Raw genomic sequence first — 19,870 nt, 5'->3', positions numbered from 1 at the left:
AATCCCTGTTTTGTTTAAAGGGTAAGGCATTTTTTAGTAGCAGTATGCACAAAATGTCGCTGTCTTAAATATATTGATAATGGGTTGAGTGCAGAGGACTCTTGTATTTGACTATATGTATTTTGTGGTCACAGCCTCATTGCACCCCCGCCTAATGGTTTTAAAAAATAGTGGTGAGCACAACTTTCCCTTGTTTGTTATAGTTTATACAGGAGCAGTGACCAGCTCTATGTTGTAGCTCCCACCCTTCCCAGCTATAGTCAGGTGATCCCACTGGTGTCTAATAAAAGGGCAGCCAAGTATGGAGGTTTACTTTGAAAGCAGCAAGTTAAGTTGCAGGTAATACCTAGTCCCTTTGTAAAATGTATAATGAAGCAATGGAATTCTTAATGAATCAGATAAAATTGAGCATAGGACTGGCCAGATATGGGATGACTTTGACGTAGTTGGCCAGCTTAAATATATTGCAATATATGGACAAACAATCCCTGTTTTGTTTAAAGGGTAAGGCATTTTTTAGTAGCAGTATGCACAAAATGTCGCTGTCTTAAATATATTGATAATGGGTTGAGTGCAGAGGACTCTTGTATTTGACTATATGTCCTTATGTATACCTGAAGATGCTGTGGTCAGAACATAATTTCTGATAAGTTAAGCACTGACATGTCACAGGGAATCCATACTATAATGGCCAGACGTAACCAAGCAATGGTTGTGAACACCACTGCTTTTTCTGTTCTACTGTGGAATTAATGAACTGCCCTTGTCACGAGTGGCCATACATCTCATCCTGGTGCTGATGTCAATCATATCTCAGATATAAGGTTAAACACAATAACAGGGGTCGGGCAATCATCCCAGTGTGGAAGAGCACCCGCAGGTTTTCCCTGAAGAACACCAATAAATCTTTGCAGCTGCCAAGAACGCTATGTGTTCAGCATGGAGATGAGGACATTTGGTCATAGTCAGGGCATTTGAGCAGGGCCGGGTAGTTGGAGTTCATCTGGAGAGATGCCTCGCTGGAGATATCTGAGGGACTCCGACCTCTCACCCAGGCCTCTGGGTGCAGGAACTGACCAGAATAATCAGAGCAATTGCTGAGCCGCGGGCGATAAAAACCTGGGTGGGGCCTGTAGGCATCTTCTGCCGTGTATCTCTTCATGAACAGGTAGACGGACATGACTCCAGCGCTCTGTGGGATGGAGGGATTGTTAACCCATTTCACATTGGCAGTTGGTCTTTATAAATCAGTGAATACTTGTGATGCTCTAAGTCAAGGGGGTATATTTATCAAAGAGTGAATTCTAGTCCACTAGATTGAAAGTCCGACATTCTACATTTATTTCTATCGGATTTTTAAAAGAGTATTTATCAACGGGGGAAATGAAAGTTTGATAAATACGGCTTTAAAAATCCTATAGAACTGGATGGAAAGCGGTATTTCACTCTAGCGGACTGGGCGATCTCTAATTTCACTCTTTGATAAATATACCCCAAGGATGTTAGTAGAAAAGGAAGATCTCACTGTACCTCTGTTAGGAGAAATGATATGGCTGCAAAGGCAAAGGACCAGCCGTACTTGTAGCTGAAATACGTCTCAGAATCTTTCGTTCGATTCAAGATCTCATCGTTGATACTGGATATGTAGAGTACTAAGCCCACTACTAGAGACAGACCTGTGGAGATGTCAGATACAGGATAACTTGTTATTTTCTTATACCAAGACTACACCTTCAGGTCCAAACTACTACAAGTCTGTCATCATGGCCTTGGCCTTAGGAGCTGAGCCTGCATCTCCTTTATCTTACCCTTAGAAGTTTTTGTTTCATCACAAAGTACCTGCAGCCTATTGCCTGTCTGCAGTGCTAACACTGTTTTTCCTATCTTGTTTTCCTTTGGACCCAATTAGATCCTCTCTTTTTACTATAGATAATTGCCGGAATGGGGTAAAAGGCAAACACTTTTTTGCCTTTTCTACCAAGCAGATTTTGCACATCTGTGATATTGTATCCAGTAAGTCTGTGTGCAGTAACACTGACCTGGGGAAATGGACCTTGGAAATTGATTCAAATCCACTAGAGGTTTCCTTATATATGTGAGATAGCTATACATGTCTAACCAGCAGGTATGAATATCTGTTATTAGAGCCTGTTTTGCATGCCTGTGAAATGCATTGGCATCTGATCCAGTCAGCCTACCAGTGACAATGTCTTGCTCTTGCTAAATAGTTCAATCAATATTTGGGGTACATCTCTGGGGAACAGGCAACTGTTGGCATGCACATGTGACACTGAGATGAGAGGTCAGAGATTGATATACGAAAGGCAATTTCCTTGCTTCAGCAATTCCATTAAAACTTGCTATTCTGCTGCATTAAAAACATGTCCTTGCAAATAGGATTTGTATTGAAGCGCTGATTCAGAATTTATTACCCTCCCCCCCCAAGTTGGTGCCAAACAGTAAAAATAATTTGTTCGTGGGGGAAGCAATGATTTTTTTCTTTAGTTGCCCAATGCAAACGGCTCTACAGTAAAAATGGTTTTGGTTGTGTTTAACTGATGTAGGGCAGAAGCTGGTGTACTTTGTGAGAGCTGAGAAGCTGGTGTATTTGGTGGGAGATAAATGTGGAGGCTGATGTACTTGGCTGGATAGATTTGCTGTGTGATTTACTTCCTGGTGGAGAAATGTGGAGGATGATGTACGTGGTGGGGTAGAAAAGTGGAGGCTGATGTACTTGGTGGGAGAGAAATGTGGCAACTGATGTACTTGATGGTAGATAAAAGAAGAGGCTGATTTACTTAGTGGGGGAAAATCTGGAGGTTGATGTATTTGGTGGTAGAGAGAGGCAACGTCTGATGTACTTGGTGGGACAGAAATGTGGAGGCTCATGTATCTGGTGGGGTATAAAGGCAGAGGCTGATGTATTTGGTAGGAGAGACTATAGATCTCTGGGGCAGGGACCTCCTTCCCACTATGTCTCTTACCTCTTTATCCTGACTTGATTTCTGTATATATTTATTATGTGATTTATCTTCCCTGTGTATCCTCTTATATATATTGTACTTTTATGCACTGTAAATTGCTGCGGCTCCTTAATATCGCTTTACAAATAAAGTTAAACGTACATGTGGAGGCTGATGTATTTAGTGAGAGAGAGAGGCAGAGGCTGAGGTATTTGGTGAGAGAGAGGTAGAGGTTGAGCCTTTGAAGGATGAGAAATGTGGAGACCAATGTATTTGGTGGAAATGAGAGACACAGCCTAACATATCTGGTGAAATTTGGAGGCTGATGAACTTAGTGGGAGAGAGAGACAGAGGCTGATGTATTTGGTATAGGAGAAATGTGTAGGCAGGTGTACTTAGTGGGAGAGATGCAGAGGCTAATAGGTAGAAAGATGCAAAAGAAGAACTCCTTCTCTGTAAAAATTCCAGGCAAATGTACGTGGTATCTATGAACCACAATATATTAAAAGGAGTGAAACTTACCAGAGAGAATGAAGAAAATTCCGGAAACAAAGGCCAGAATTGTTCTGTGAGGTCTGATGTGACCCACATTGTTGAGGATGAATCCAATGAACATAAAGAAGAGGCTAACCAAAGGGAATGGTGTTGCAGAACGAATCATTTCTGGAGAGAGAAGGAGAGATTAGATTTATAAAAGAGGTAAAGATGAATTAACCCCATGCTCTGCTAGGTGACAGACCCTGCTTAGTACCCCACAAAAGCTGAGAGAGTCAGGCCAAGGGATTAATATGGATACCTGCTGGGAATGATACTGTGTTAAACAGGTTGCCTTTTCTCCAAGTTTTTTTTCCTTTTGCAGTTTTACTGAATGGGAACTGAATTACAGAGTGAACCTCCAATAAGCAAAGAAGAGTACAAGAGTCAGAAGTGGATGGAATATAAAACCAATGGGAGGCAGATCATGGAGGCAAGAGATGCAGAGGCTGATATCTTTGTTGGGGGAGATGCAGAGGCCAATGGGCTAATATATTCATTGGGACAGAGCTATTCAGCAGCCAATCAGTCAGGTGGGGGGTTAAATATAGAGGCTAGGGGAAAGTCAGGTGGGCAGACAGGAATCTAAAAATTATGGGGGAGGCAGGGATTAAGTAGATAATCACCAGCACTGCACTCAGATGGGCTCCCACAGTCAGTGGTAAACACTACGATGGACTTCCAGCATCAATGCTACGCACAAGTTTTGGTGTTCATACCCGTTTCCATGACAAAGATCCAACAAGGAAGGCAATGGTCTCCACCTAGCATGGAATATCCCTACAAGTCCTACAGTTCTTATGGACATTATACTCACTTAGAACACTGACTGTGGATTCAGAAGTCATCTGGACATTCATGGGCATGACATACTCGATGGTAAAGCAGCGACCCTGCTCTTCCCCTGCAAACAGAGAGATGTGTTAGTTCTTCTTCATAAACCTCTTTAAACCATTACCCCGAATTCCCTTACTGTATTTGTTCGCCCTGGGGGTCCATGATACAGTTCCTTTGGGGAGGTCATGTAGATTGTCCAAGCTCCTTTGGATTTAAAAGAATGGTTCATCCTGTCATGATGTGATGTGAGGCACGGTGATGATTATGATTCTATATTGAGCCAAGTGAAGCCAAGTGAAGCCAAGTGTCATTTTGTTGTTTCTGAAGCTAACCATTTGTATTTAGCTTCAGGTCAGCTTAACAGATGTCATGTTCAATACAAATAGTTAAAGGAACAGTAACACCAAAAAATGAAAGTGTTGTAAAGGAATGACAATATAATGTACTTGTGCTCTGCACTGGCAAAATTGGTGGGTTTGCTTCAGAAAAACAACTATAGTTTATTTAAACATCGCTTTGTATCCATTGGGTTGCCATTCAAGCACAGTACACATAGTAGATAACAAATATGTTCTGAAGACTCCCATTGTATTCTAAAGAGTTTATCTGTTATCTGCTATATATTCTCTGCTGTTTCTCCTTTTTTAGTTTTGAATGGCTACCCCCATGGCTACACAGTAACTTGTTTATATAAACTATAGGTGATTTGCCAATTTTACCAGTGCAGCACAACAGTACATTATATTTCCATTACTTTAGAACACTTTCATTTTTTTTTTTGTTTTACTGTTTCTTTAAGTATCTTTCTATATACATTTGGTTTTTGTTAGCTTCCATATTATGTTCATATAGCAGCAGTTCTTCTGAGTCAACATAAGGTGGAATTCTGCACAGCAGCAGTTAAGGGCAGGTTGTAGGGATAGCAGGTTTAGAAGACAAAAAGGTCACGGTGACGGTGATAGTGGGGCAATATGGCAACAGAAGGGGAAGATAAAGTGCCCCCAATATCCAAAGGCACCTGAATACCCATATAGTGGGTAATGTGTCTTTATTTTGCCATGCTTTCTGCATCTTGTCCTACTGTCTCCACTCTGCAACTATCACCATCTTTCCCCACTGTCACCATCTTGTTCCATTGTCTTTATTTTGCTCTGTTGTCACCATCTTGCCTTACTGCCTTAATTTGTTCTACTGTCTCCATCTTGCCCTACTGTCTCCAACTCGCCCTTCTGTCTTCATCTTGCCCTACTGGCTCCATCTTGTCATACTGTCACTATCATGTCCTACTGTCATTATAATGTCCTTCTGTCATTATCATGTCCTACTGTCTCAAACTTGGCATACTACCTCCAACTTGACAACTGCCTACATTTGTTCTACTGTCTCCATCTTGTCCTGCTATAACTTCTATAGCTAACTCTTTACCATATAACTAGTTTGGCCACTTCATGTGCAAAGCACAGGCCAGTCACCCCTATCTAGAGATATCTGTGCCCTTGTTACATAGATTTTACTAGTCCTTGCCACCTTTGGATTACCACTCTACCTTTGGACATTTTCAGTTGCCTTATTTAACTATATGATATGGATTAGAGGGACATATGCATAGAGAGAGGTCTTCCATTTAAATTATTTATCGGGAATGTCATCAATGAATCCTACAATGAAAAACCAGGAGTTCCGATGAACTTAGATTTACTACAGAGAAGCTATTGTATGTATAATTCTTTTGGTGCATTTCCATCTATACACAAGAATTAAGTCCATTAGTTAGATCTGCCCCACGGCTTATCCCCTTGTCCTAGTTTCATGGAACAGGGGACACATCTGCTGGCAGCCACAATGAGACTAAATTAGCAGGACAGACATTTGAAGGGTATTTTGAGCTCATCCCCAGGCAAAAGGGCTCTAGACCTTCTGTGTTTCTGGGTCTCCCTGCAAGTTATGTAAGTTGCCAGTTCAGCCGCAGTGTTTTCCTATTTGGTCAATATCACTGGGCACAAAAGCAGAGCACCCAGTGGAGTGACAAGGGAATCCCTCTAGCAAGTTTCTTGATTTAAGAGATGTCCAGCTTGTGGCACCACTCTGGCCCTCCAAGAATTAAATACTGAAATTACTTTTTTGTATGATATCGTGAAGGCTGGGGCTGGCAGCAGTCACCTCACCAAACGAGCAGATCATTCCACCATATACCCACCAGTGCCCCACCTAGGGCCAAATAATCGGATTACAACAAAGAGACTGGGCACTGATGGGATGAGGACCGCATGAACTAGTTGATCTGGTCCTCGATTGCCAGAAAAATCAATCCTCCCCAATCTATATCTTGGCCAGATATCGATTGAGGAGACCCGTGTATGGCCACCTTTAGATTTAAGTAATATTTCTGGAAATGGTTCAATGACTTGACTAAAGTCACTTGTTATCCTTCATCACACCCAGAAATCTCTCACCTGCTAAAAAACAGACCCGCCACAGGCCAGAATGAAGGGACATTTTGATCTCAGTGGTCTGGTTCTGCAGTAAGATGATCCCTTCCTCCAGGTACAGCCAGTAGTCAGTGCTGACAGCGATTCCCAGAAGCCCCAGCCCACACACAGCAAACACACTGCTGAGCAGAGTCAAGGCTTTCCTGCTACAAGCACCCATGCCACAGACCATCAGTTCCTGGCTTGTACAAGGGAATATCTAGGGGAGAGAGAAAATGTATTAGAAAACAATTGTGGGGTCTTTACTTTTTTGAAAACAAGGGTACTTCTGTGCATGCAAGCCCCTCAAGACTCATCAATGGTGCACTTGTGTACAGACTGAAGCCAAATACAACCCCTGGTATGGTATTGAACTGGGGACCCGTTATTCCTCTCCTAGTGTACAGACTTAAAGGGGTTGTTCAGCTTTAAAATATGATGTAGAGGGAGATATTCTAAGACAATTTTTATTATTTGTGGTTGTTGTTGTAAAACATTTTTTATCATTTGTGGTTTTTGAGTTATTTAGCTTTTTATTCAGCAGTTCTCCAGTAGATGGGGTCAGTGACCTCCATTTGAAAGCTGGAAAGAGTCAGAAGAAAAAGGCAAATAATTCAAAAACTAAAAAAAGTTTAAAATATAACGGCCAATTAAAAAGTTGCCATTCTATAACATACTAAAAGTTAACTTAAAGGTGAACCACCCCTTTAACATGAGACATTTTTAGGGGGCTGAAAGAGAAGGCACAATAAAGTAATACTAGGGTAAGATTATCACATTTGAGCAAGATGGAGACCGTAGGACAAGATGAAGACATAAAGACATGATGGAGACGTAGGACATAATGGAAATAATAGGACAAGGGGCGGACAGTAGGACAAGGTGGAAACCCTAGGAAAAGAAAGAGACAGCAGGACAAGATGGAGACAGCAGGACATGATGGAGACAGTGGGACGATATGGAAACAGAAGGACAAGGTAGAGCAAAATTCAGTTTGGCTTGGGACTGGAATATATTTCCCTGGAACAGAAAGGAACAGTTTGATGAATATGAGGAGCCATGCGTGATATCATGGAGTCTCTCTGCTCTTCAGAAAGAGAACATTGAATGCATTTGCTCTTTCTGACAATGACCAACTGACCCCAATTAAAGCTGATCCATTCTGGCCTAATGAATGATTCGTAGCTGTGCTATTGATTGCATGCAGGACGGCTGTGCATATTAATGAGGGGAGACCTTTAGATGCCCTTCGTTATCTGTCTCACTCCCTCTATATATGTCATCCCCACCTCAGGTTTAGAATTTAGTGTTTCATTCAGATGTAAAACAGACAGTGACTCAGGCAGTAAGTCGTGTAATCGGAGGATAATTGCATCATCTCTTGGGGGGGGGGATAGGCAGATATTTTGTACAGAAATATTGTCTACGTCTTCTGAAACTGTAGTGTCTGCCCAGCTGTGGCTTCAGCAGTGCTAATGCCCAGGGAGATATATAAACCCATCAAAACTCACAGACATGCTGATGGGCTGCTGGTAAGGCAACCCTAATAATAACATGCTAATGTAATAACAAGTCTCACATTTGCCCACATTTAGTAACCCATAGCAACCAATCCATGTTTGTTTTCATACAGCTGACCAGTAAATTCTATCTGCCGATTGGTCACTATTGGTTACTAGACAATTAGCAAACATAAGCTGCTACTATAGGCACCATCTCTCCCTACTTTACCTGATATCCCACAGTTACAGTCCCTTCCCAGGAACTATTATCCCCACTGCTACTATAGACACCATATCTTCCTACTATACCTACTATCCCACAGACACAGCCCATCCCAGAGACTATTATCCCACTGCTACTATAGGCACCATCTCTCCCTACTATACCTGCTATCCCACAGTCCGTTCCCAGAGACTATTATCCCACTGCTACTATAGGCACCATCTCTCCCTACTATACCTGCTATTCCACAGTCCATTCCCAGAGACTATTATCCCATTGCTTTCTCTCTCTTTTATATATACATATGAAGGTCAGATAGTTACCTGTGTTTTGTTCTGTGAGTACTAGTCCTTTAATATTAACCCCATTGTAATATATGGTAGCCAGTCAGCAGGTGTGTTAGTGTATCCATACCCCTGGGGAGTCAATTCTGTACATTATTTTCTCATCCTGATCTCAGCCAGGAATCAAATAAAATGTTGAAAGCAAAGGGGTTGTGCAGTGCAGTGCAGTCCAGCCCAATTTTTATTGCCTTACCTGTGCCCAGGTTGCAGGCACTGCCTAATGATTGCACTGGAGAGAAATGTATTTCCAGCCCCACAGCGAGGGGTTGGTTTCAGAGATTCATTAATACGAAGAACAGGCGGCTCGGGCAGGGGGGCAGGGGTGATGGAATGAAGATCTTTCACTTCTGCTATTACATTACAGTTTTGATCTAATGGTCCACATCCGGCTCTGTAATACCGTTAATCTGCTCATAACAAATGCTAATCCTCTACAGGCAAAGCTTCCCTGTGTTTTAACGTGCTGTTACATGGCAGCCATAGGGATACATTGATTTGTATTTCCTATCCTAATCCATTAGCCTAACCTGCAAATAATCGCTCATGAACTGGAGAGAGTGGCATAAGAACTGAATTGGCCCCCAGACACCCTGGGAAAACTCCCTGTAGGTTTGGGTGTCATTCGCCTCGCTGTAAACCAAATAATTTGGTTAACAATAATTTCCCATTGTTCCTTAATCTACAAAATATGTCAGGAACAATGATGAGACAAGAAGCAAGCAGCAAAAGAGAGACTAAAGATGGAGCAAAGAACCCAGAAGAAGTTAGAAGAGATAAAAGAGAGAAAGTAACACAGAAGGAGTTGAAAAGAATGAGAAAAAATGATGTAGCTATACATGAAATGGTGTCATGATAAAGGGAGTAATAAGAGTACGAGAGACATGAGGAGAGAGGAGAAAGAAATACACAAGAGAGAATAAGGAAGAGGAGAAGAGGTTATGTAATTGTGAGACAAACTGTAGGGGACAAAGAAAAGTGATAAGAGATAAAAGGGAAGAAAAGAAAGTGGGAAAGGGGACAAATGAGAAAAGAGAATATAAAAAGAAGAATGGGGCAGTGCCAGATAATGCAATAATAAGGGGAATGGAGGAGAGAAAGAAAAGGAGACGTTGAATACAAGACAGAAGACAAGAAACAGAAGAGGGACAGAGGTTGAAAGAGGAAAGAGAGAAATGGAAATAGATGATGAAATGATGAGAACATAGAAAATCCAAGGGGAAAAGGAAAAGAGAAATGCATTAGACGCAGATGGAAAGGTAGAAGACGAAAACAGTGAAGGAGAAGGAAGAAGCAGAGAGATAATTAAAGGAGAGAAATGGCAGCTAGGAAAAAAGGGCAGTGAAACAGAATAAAATAACAAAAAGGGAAGAAGAATGAGAAGGAAGATAAAAGCAGAGATGTGAGAAGGGGATAATTCCTGCTATTCAGAATATATGGATCTGATACTTCATATAGAATATCTGCCAGTCGGAGCCACTGTGGACCATTTAAGGCAGCTGATGGCTTAGTGAATAAGAGGGAAGGAGAGCGGTCGATTGATAAGAGATAGAGAGATAGAGAGACTCAGTATAATATTCATCGCTGCCTGTTGCCTTCAGCCACATGTTGTCACTGCTCTGAAGATAAAATGCATTAATTAGAGGCACAGCCAGCGGGAGACTCATTGTGCCCAGAACTGAAACAGAGAAATTCCTGCCAGCAGCAAGGATCTCCCAGTCCATTCATATATACCGAGAGATGGGCCCCCCTGCATCAACATTTATCCCACTGCAAATTGCCCAAACAATGAAAGATTTTCCCTGTCTTTCTCCTTAATAATCTTCCCCAATAACAGTAAACTGACAAATATACTGTGCTTGCTTTCCACTACCTACTGTGTGTATAAACGAAGGAAAAGGTATGGCAGCTCCCTCTCATATATATATATATATATATACTGAGTATATAAATATATATACACACAATTATCATTTTGAGGTTTAGCTTTATCTTTTCATTGTGGATGTGTTTTGCATCTGATGGGAATATATATATGAAATGTATCTAGTGGTGAAGCGCAAGGGCTCAGGATAATATAATCAGAATATAGAATTATTTTACGGATATATTGCATCTGTTCTCCCTATAGAGGAGCAGCTCAGACTTTGTGATTTGCCGGCTGTCTGTGAAAGTTAATATCCTGGGTTCTCCGCTGGTAATAGGACTAATAACTCCAGCACAGTTGGGACAATCTCTGCTTTACTGGAGAAATTACAAAGCTGCTTTATTGTCTCTCTTATATGGAATGTTTGCCTGTCCCTAAAATCTTACAATCCACTTTTGTAAGTGATATTGTGAAGGGTGCAGTTTACTGATAATGATTGTACTCTGGGAGCCACAATCAGTTTTTATTTGGGGAGCCACCGTTTATCCAGCATCCTTCAAACTGGCACATCCACCATCTGTGTGGGGCTTAGCTCTAGAGAGCCCCATGTGAAAGCAGAGTAGAAAATATTAATTAATGCCAAATGGTGCTAATTATGTACTGGAGCCTCTTGCTGCCAGATGGAGGGGTCAGGGCTGATCCTGCTGGAGATTCATCCTTGTTTGAACTAATCTAAAGCGTTGGCACAAAGACCCACGGGCAGACAGCGAACCAGCTTGAGCTGAAGTTTAGGATGAAAAACATATATGTTGTATTCATACCTTTGGCGCTATTACAAAGTTCAACTGTCAATGAAGCACACCAGATTGGGCAATACTGTAATGTAATGTAGTATTCTCCATCTTGTTCTATAATCATCCTTCTTGTTCTACAGTCTCCATCTTGCCCTGCAGTCTCTATTGTGTCCTATTGTACCCATCTTGCCCTACTGTCTCCATCTTGTCGTACTATCCTCATCTTGCCCTAATGTCTCCATCTTGCCCCCATCTTGCCCTAATGTCTCCATCTTGCCGTACTGCCTCCATCTTGTCCTAATGTTTGAATCTTGTCCTACCATCTCCATTGTGTCCTACTGTCTTCATCTTGTCCTACTATCTCAATGCCCTACTGTCTCCATCTTGTTCTACCATCTCCATTGTGTTCTACTGTCTCCATCTTGTCCCACTTTCTCCATGTTCTACTGTCCTATGTTCTTCATTTGCCCTATTGTCTCCATTTTGCCCTTTTGTCTCCATCTTGTCCCATAGCCTCCATCCTGTGCTTATGTCTCCATCTTGCCCTACTGTCTGCATCTTGAGCTACAGTCTCCATTTTGTCCTACTGTGTTCATCTTGTCTTACAGCCTATTTCTAGTCCTACTGACTTTATCTTGTCGTACTGTCTTCATCTTGTCCTACAGTCTCTTGCTTTATTTAAGTAGGGCTTACGGTCTCTGTCTTACAGAGGAACCCTATGTGTGGGACAGACTACAGAAGGCCTGTGTATAGGAGAGGCAAGAGGAGCCCATGTGTATAGGAGAAACTAGAGGAACCCCTTATATAGGAGAGATAAGAAGAGCTCCATGTACAGAACATGCTCAGAGAGCCCCCATATGTTTCAAAAATGAACCCCAACCCAAATTGAAACACAAATACACAATGAGCTATATGCTCTCAGGGTACAACTGTATTCATTAATGTGCCAGGGAGCTGGACGTGCTGTTGAAGGTCTCAGGATGTTTGTCTTAACCAACCAAATGATTTTATTAGTTACTAAGAAGAAATCAGGTTCTTCTCAGCCTCTCCTTTGTGTTTCCATCAGAGCGCTCATTCACAAACAGCATCGCACTTCCCCTTGCAGTATAGTTTATTTATAGCGGCAGATAAATGATTTATTACAGTGGGTCGTTTGCTTCATCGCATCTTCTAACATTTAGGCAATGTCCATTGACTGTAACAACCATTCATAATCATGGATATAGGTCCCTCCCAAGGGGCACCAACCCCAAAGTCTCTTACAGGAAATACAAGTTGGCAATGATATGAAAAGTCAGGGAAAGGAGAGAAGGGAATAGTAAGGGAAAGATGGACAGTGACATACAAAAGCAAAGACAGTAACACATAACTATAAGCCAAGTGAGAATGAGGAATTAATGGATATTTGGAAGTTGCTTAGAGTTCTATTGTTTCAAGAGTCAGAACCAGCAGTGCACAGAACAAAAAGGGACAGACAGACATAATGACACACACTTACTTTAAACCCAGTGACAATGAGGTAAAAATGAATATTGGGAAGTTGCTTAGAGTTACATTTTCTTTCATTAGGCAAAAGTACTTTTCTGAGTAGAATATGGAAAGCATGGATGCACCCAGGGCTTTGTGGAGTAATTCTACTACCCTGTGCACTGTTATTGAGCCTTTGCACATTTACCTTGTATTACAGCTGCTGAAAAACACTATAAATTCAGTAATTTTGATTTAAAGGAATACCGACATTAATTTTAACTTCACTTATTTTATATACAGTAGTTGCCTTTGCTTAAAAATGCTTCGATTTCAAGTGTTTTTTTTTTTTTAAGAAACTCCCATTAAATAAGAACAAGTATTGGGAGAGGAGATACAGTCGGTACCATGTATGGAATTAGAACAACACACAGGGACAGGGTTAAGGCTGCTGGTAAGTTGGAAAATACAGTGACGTGGCTACAGGGGTTGTGGCACTAGACCTAAGTTGATATTTTGCCCTAAAAGAAAAAAAAACCTGCCCTCTTAAGGAAAGCCAGAATGGGAGGTTACCCCAACAAATTTAGTAGAAGAACCCACGGACATCGAGTTACACCACACATTTATTGTATTGTTCCCCACCCTGTAACACCTCCATTGCTTCTTTTATTGTGCCTCACATGGACCAACTAAAAGCTACCAGGGTCACTTAATGGGCAGCCCTTGACCCCATGGAAATACAGTGCGGGCTGGACTGGATCAAAGTTAAACAAAACAGTATTTACAGTATTTTTGCTGCCACTTAGGGTCAGGCCACACTGGGCGTTTTGGGGAGATTTGGTTGCCTGGTGACTAATCACCTCGTTTTTTCCTCGTGAAAAATGCACATTTTATATAGACTTTTATGCTTAAAAAAAACCAATATGGCAGCTCTCTCCACTATGTATAAATACAAATATACATGAATGTTCTGGCACACAGTAAGCTATACCCTCATATTGTACTGTTTGTAGGTATATGAGTGTAAGTGGTCCCAGCCCATTGATATAATAGGAGGACACAACAGAGCCGACTGAATGATGTTGCAGAGTGGGAATGGGATACAGATGAAATGAGTGAGGGAAGCAGCAAGCAGAGCGCATGGAGACGGCAGCTGTAACATAATGGTTCTGTTCTTTCACCACATCCAGCGGAGCAACCCATGTTGCCTTCCCTCCTGTGTGTCAGGGGCCCCTTGGATCCACTAATCTGTCATTTGTTGACTAAACTGTCACTCCTTTCATCTCCCCTCTGACTGACCTGTATCAGATCCACCCAAGCATGAGACTTCAGAGAGCCCCCCCCCCATTTATTTATATGGAGAATCCCCCTCTCCCTTTCATCCCTGCTTCCGTTCTAATGCACCGTCTCTCCTTTCTGCACCAGGAGCAAAAAGTGGCCAGTGAATTGCAATAGGGGCCAGTCAGGAGAGGGCTACATCTATTACCCAATACAGTCCTATTCCAACAGGTTTTTAGACCTATCTGGCCAATCCCTTGCAACTTATTGGCTACTTAGAAGAGTGCATAAGTTGGTAGCCATTATTGGGCAGCCTTTTTAGTACTGTTACATGCCTCCAGACAATTTAACGGAGTCATAGGGTCTGATTTTATTCCTTTAATGCGGAAATGCATGATTTTGTTCTAATATTAGTTGTAGTTAAGCAAGCAAGTTAAACTGGAGTATAGAGACAAGGATGGACTCTAACCAACAATTCAACATATCAATTTAAGAAGTGTCCAGTCTTCTGGCATGATCTGGCACCAGAAGGGAAGAGATGTGGGCTGACATTTATATGATAGGATTATTGAGCACACTTATATGCAGATTTGGCCAATCAGTGCAGCCTCTATATAAATACTATTTTGATCTACATAAATATGAATCTCGCTGCTTGTCCTAATGCATTTCTTTCTCATCCTCTGTCACTTTCCGTCGGTCTCAGATGTAAATCCCTCATCCCACGGCAGGGTCAGAATTAATCTATTCAACACTGTGGAGCTGCCATATGATTGTGTACCTTATTTCTTCTCACTCTGATATACCGTGTAAATCCTCTGACATTCCCTCTGGAATGAACTACCTCCTGAAAGGGCAATTCTTTCTGCCACTGAGAGAGAAACGAGAGAGAAATGTTCCACTCACATTATTCATTTCTCAGTTGCAGTTTTGGGTATTGTATCTAAAATACTCAATGGGAAGCAGTTGTAACTAAGATACAACTGTTTTGTGTATATTATTCTAGGCACAACTGCTTTGTGTTTAGTATTTTAGGCACAAGTGCTTTGCTTAAAGAAAATGAATGCATCTCAAACTAACTCTATAGCCCATTTCTGGAGTAAAAGTGATGGTAAACTGGAGTAAAATACTTTCTCCTTAAACACAAAGGGGGGAATTCACAAAAGTGTCGGTAAAATAAGTAACCCAGAAGTGGCGGTCAACAAATTTGTAAAATGTCGTACAAACGGCAAATTCACAAAGGCAGATGTTACCATCTCTGAATGTCTCTTGTAAGTCAGACAATTTTCTAAAATGTCGTATATCTTTTCATCGTACAAACGACATTTACCAAGACTTTTCAAAAGACAATTTGACCGATATTTTCATTTTGGAGAGCCTAAAGTGTCTGAAAAATTGTCGGTAAAAAAAATGAGTTTACGAGTAATTCATAAAAATGTCGGGAAAAGTGGCGCTGAAAAAACCACGCCCACTTTTAACGACACTAATTCAAAAGTGTCGTACATGTCGGAAAATTGGCCGAGAAAAGGCTCTGTGAATATGTCGGCAGTTGCTACGACACTTCCTACGACATTTTAAAGACATTTTTTCGTTCCCGACACTTTTGTGAATTCCCCCCAAACAGAAATCTGCCTAAATTCCGACTCAACCGCCACTTTTCATATTTTAGTGAAAGAAAGACAATTTACAGACACTTTTATGAATTTGTCTTTTGAACGGCATAAAAATGTCGCAAAAACGACATTTTAAACGACATTTTCTCCCGACATTTTAAAAAGAGTAAAGCTCAGTATAACTCTTCCCCGTGTGTCAGATCAATTCTAAAATAACTTGCTCTGCTTTGGTTCACCCAATCTTCATTTCACGCCTCTTGTAGGTGCCCCATTGGGGAATCATTAGCATATTTGCAGGGATTAGCGTTTTATAGTCAGGGCACAAATTTCTGTCTAACCCTATAGGTGTAAAAGCCTCATTAACAAAACAAGTAAAAAACTGATTAAACAAAAAAGTGTATTTTATACAATGTTATATGCAAAAAGTTTTTAACTCATACTTGCATTATTTTACTAGTTTTATCTTAATGAATGAGGCAATATTAGCAATTTGAGTGAATATATTATCTAAAGGAAAAGTAAAGCCTCCCAGCCATTTTTTTTAGTTTTAGCAGCACTAAGGCTGGCCATAGACACACAGATCCTATCGTACGAATCGAGGATTCTTATGATTTTCAGATCGTGTGTGGAGAGTGCCGACAGCTTTTGTCCGGCGGAGATCGGTCGTTTGGTCGATCGGTTAGGTTTGATTTAGACCCGACTGATCCCGCCGGAGCACATTGCTCATCGTAATCGCCATACGGCCGCACAATCAGATTACCCCCGATATAGCCATGCTCGTTAATGGCATATAGGGGAAAGATCCGCTTGTTTGACAATGTTTCCAAACGAGCGGATCTTTGTGTCTATGGCCACCTTAAGATAATAAAACACATTTCTGATACAAATCCCTATATTATGCAAAATAGCATTTCTTGTATTTAGACCCTTGTATCTTGTTACAGAAGTGGAATTACACAAACACGTAGGCAGATTTAGAAAGCCTGAAAAAAATAATGTATCATTTTCCTAGGTAAAATAAATCCCCTCCCCCAATTTGATGGCTGACGGACAGGTGCAGTAAGGGCTAAAGACAAATTCAGAAAAAAATGTCTATAAAATGTCCTGCAAAAGACAAAATCTGAATACTATCTGTTTAAAAGACAAATTCACAAAAGTGGAGATAGCACTTTGTGAATTTGGTGGCAAATCTGACACTTTTAGCTCCACTTTTATTTTGTCTCGAAATCACCACTTTTGTGAATTCCCCCCCCCATGTGTATAACATTGATACCAGCAATAACTGAGGCCCCCATTACATGAATCAGACTGCTGTACCCCTCTGCTGGATAACTTTTCTCTGCATCCACTACTCATAGTCACATTACATTTACACTTTACACCCTTCTGAATGAGCTTATGTTGGAAAATACAGTTGTGTGGCTACAGGGGTTGTGGCACTAGACCTAAGTTGATATTTTGCCCTAAAGGAAAAAAAAACCTGCCCTCTAATGGAAAGCCACAATAGGAGGTTACCCCAACAAATTTAGTAGAAGGACCCACGGACATCTAGTTATACATTTGTTGTATTGTTCCCCACCCTGTAACACCTCCATTGCTTTCTTTATTGTGCCTCACAAGGACCAACTAAAAGCTACCAGGTCACTTAATGAGCAGCCCTTGACCCCATGGAAATACATGGCGGGCTGGACTGGATCAAAATTAAACAAAACAGTATTTACAGTATTTTTGCTGCCACTTTCTAGGAAAGTATCAGTTTTCATTTCATTTTGTTTAACAGAACAGGATTCAGCCTACTTAGCCTGTTCATTCAGATTTGTAGCTACAATTTCACACATCCTTATGGTCCCCTAATGGCTGTTAGTTGGTTGCTGAGAGGTCTAATTTCACAACATGAGCACAATTCCTGCTGGAGATCGGACACCCCTGTCTGTACCACATCACTAATGCCATTCCTATGGGCACCGACCCTATATTACTAGAAAGAGACATGTTTGCTTCTTCAGCTTAGATACATTTCATTGCAAAAAAGCACCTGTTATTATTTTGTGGCTTTGATTGGTACAGATGAACCTTTATTGCTGACATGAGGGTGTATAGTATATTTGTTCATTCTTTTAAGATTTGTGGGTGTTTGAGGAGCTCATCCCTTAATCCTCTAGAGCCCGGGGGATGGATAATGTGCCATTACTGTAGGTCTCTGATTCCCTGTGCCAGAGGCATTGAGTGTGACTGGGGATTTATGTACATCGATTATTATTTGAAAGACTATCCATCATTTTGCCCCACAGTGGGAGAAAAAAGTTCATCCATCTCCTAATAAGGTTTATTAACTTTTTATGTGCCATAACCAAAAGCCATCTCTCCCATCAAGAATCTGGTTTTAATGCTGTTGACTCAAAAGGGAAACTAGATGCCTAAACCTCCACAGGTTAAGGGGGAAATGTCTACGTATGTATGTATCCCCCTCAGCAGTGTACCTCAGGCTCAGCACTGAATACATACTCTCTGTGTGTATATATATATATATATATATATATATAGCAAATGCACTATTTATAATGATATATATGTATATCCCTCCTCAGTACTGTCTGTATATGACCACTCAGCACTATTTATACCCCCTAATTAGAATATTCCTGTATATGCCCCTCACTACCATATCTTACTAAAATATATACCCAGTTATTATAGCATTTTGAAATATATATATATATATATATATATATATATATATATATATATATATATATCCTCCTCAGGACAGTAGCATATCTCTGTATATATATATAATTATACCCTCTCAGTAATACAGGTACCTCAGCATGATACATGCGGGAATAGCAGAGCATTAGGGACAATTATCTGTCGATAGACATTGATACGGACACGGAGAGACACAATTACCTGTGTAATGAGGAGGAGGATGAGGAGGAAGCTGTTGGCTGAGCTGTCAGTCAGGAACCTTGTGCCTCTAAGGATGAGGCTGCAGCAGCGCATGGGGGGTCGGTGGGGTCAGGGGGAAGATGCACCGGCAGCTCAGGGCAGAGCAGACTCTCTGTATCACACAACTTGCTGCTTGTCACTGAGAGACGCGACTTTGCTCTGCGCTCATAATGAGAGGAAGGAGGGGGAGCTGTCAATATGCTCAGCCTGCCACTTTCTCTCTCTTGTCCCCCAGACTCCTCCTACTCCTCTCTTCCATTGCCCCAGCCTTCTCTCATTTCCCTTCTTCATTTATTGCCCAGCTTTCTTTCATTCCTCTGTCCAAGCCTTCTCTCCTTTTCCTATTGCCCCTGGCTTTTCTCCTTCTCCTACTGCCCAGCCTCTTCCACCTCCTTCTTTTATTGCCCAGCCTCCACTAGTTCCTTTCTTTCCCCACTGCCCTAGCCTCCTGCTGCTTCCAGCACTGCCCCAACCATATACTTCACTCTCTGTCCCAGCCTCTCATTCCTCTCTTTCCATACAGCCCTATCCTTCTTCTCCCTCTGCCTCAGCCTTCTTGTTTCTCTACTGCCCAGGATTCCTACTCCTCTCCTATACGTCCTCATATTTCCTCAGCCACCTCTTCTGCTCTTTCACTGTCCAGCCTCCTCTTTTCCTAATGCCCCAGCCTCCTTTTCCTAGGACTCCAGACTTCTCCTCTCTTACATTGCCACAACCTCCTGCTCCTCACCTACTGCCTTAGCCTAATTCCCATACTGTCAAAGCCACCTACTCTTACTATCCCTTCCCCAACCTTCTCCTACTGCCACAGCCTCCTACTACTCCTTTCTTGCATAGCTCCAGCCTCCTCCTTCTCCTACTCCCTCACCCTCCTCCACCTCCTCTTTTGTGCTGTTCCAGCCTAATCCTTCTTTATACCTTCTGCCCTAAGCAGCACTTTTTTGGCTTTTTCTCCTCTTCTGCTTCTGTACCCTCCTTTACCTCTTTTGGTTCTATCTAAGCCTCCAACTACTACCCCAGTCTTCGCTGGGCAC

The 19,870-nt window shown here is 41.6% G+C and overlaps 1 protein-coding gene across 1 annotated transcript; it reads right to left on the bottom strand.

Annotated features, from left to right (window-relative positions):
• Positions 1 to 531: 531 nt before the first annotated feature.
• On the bottom strand, positions 532 to 19,651 carry LOC108702164 (voltage-dependent calcium channel gamma-5 subunit). Its single transcript, XM_018237672.2, has 6 exons — positions 18,798 to 19,651; positions 6,788 to 7,022; positions 4,315 to 4,401; positions 3,486 to 3,626; positions 1,531 to 1,676; positions 532 to 1,192 (listed from the first exon to the last, which is right to left on the bottom strand). Exons 1-6 carry the CDS (start codon positions 18,888 to 18,890, stop codon positions 935 to 937), a joined length of 960 nt encoding a protein of 319 aa, XP_018093161.1. The 5' UTR covers positions 18,891 to 19,651; the 3' UTR covers positions 532 to 934.
• Positions 19,652 to 19,870: the final 219 nt, after the last annotated feature.

The sequence above is a fragment of the Xenopus laevis genome, chromosome 9_10S (genome assembly GCF_017654675.1).
Source record: "Xenopus laevis strain J_2021 chromosome 9_10S, Xenopus_laevis_v10.1, whole genome shotgun sequence".
NCBI classification, from domain to species: Eukaryota; Metazoa; Chordata; class Amphibia; order Anura; family Pipidae; genus Xenopus; species Xenopus laevis.
The sequence above is the reverse complement of the archived record's forward strand: the minus strand, read 5'-3'. Positions and strand labels throughout refer to the sequence as shown.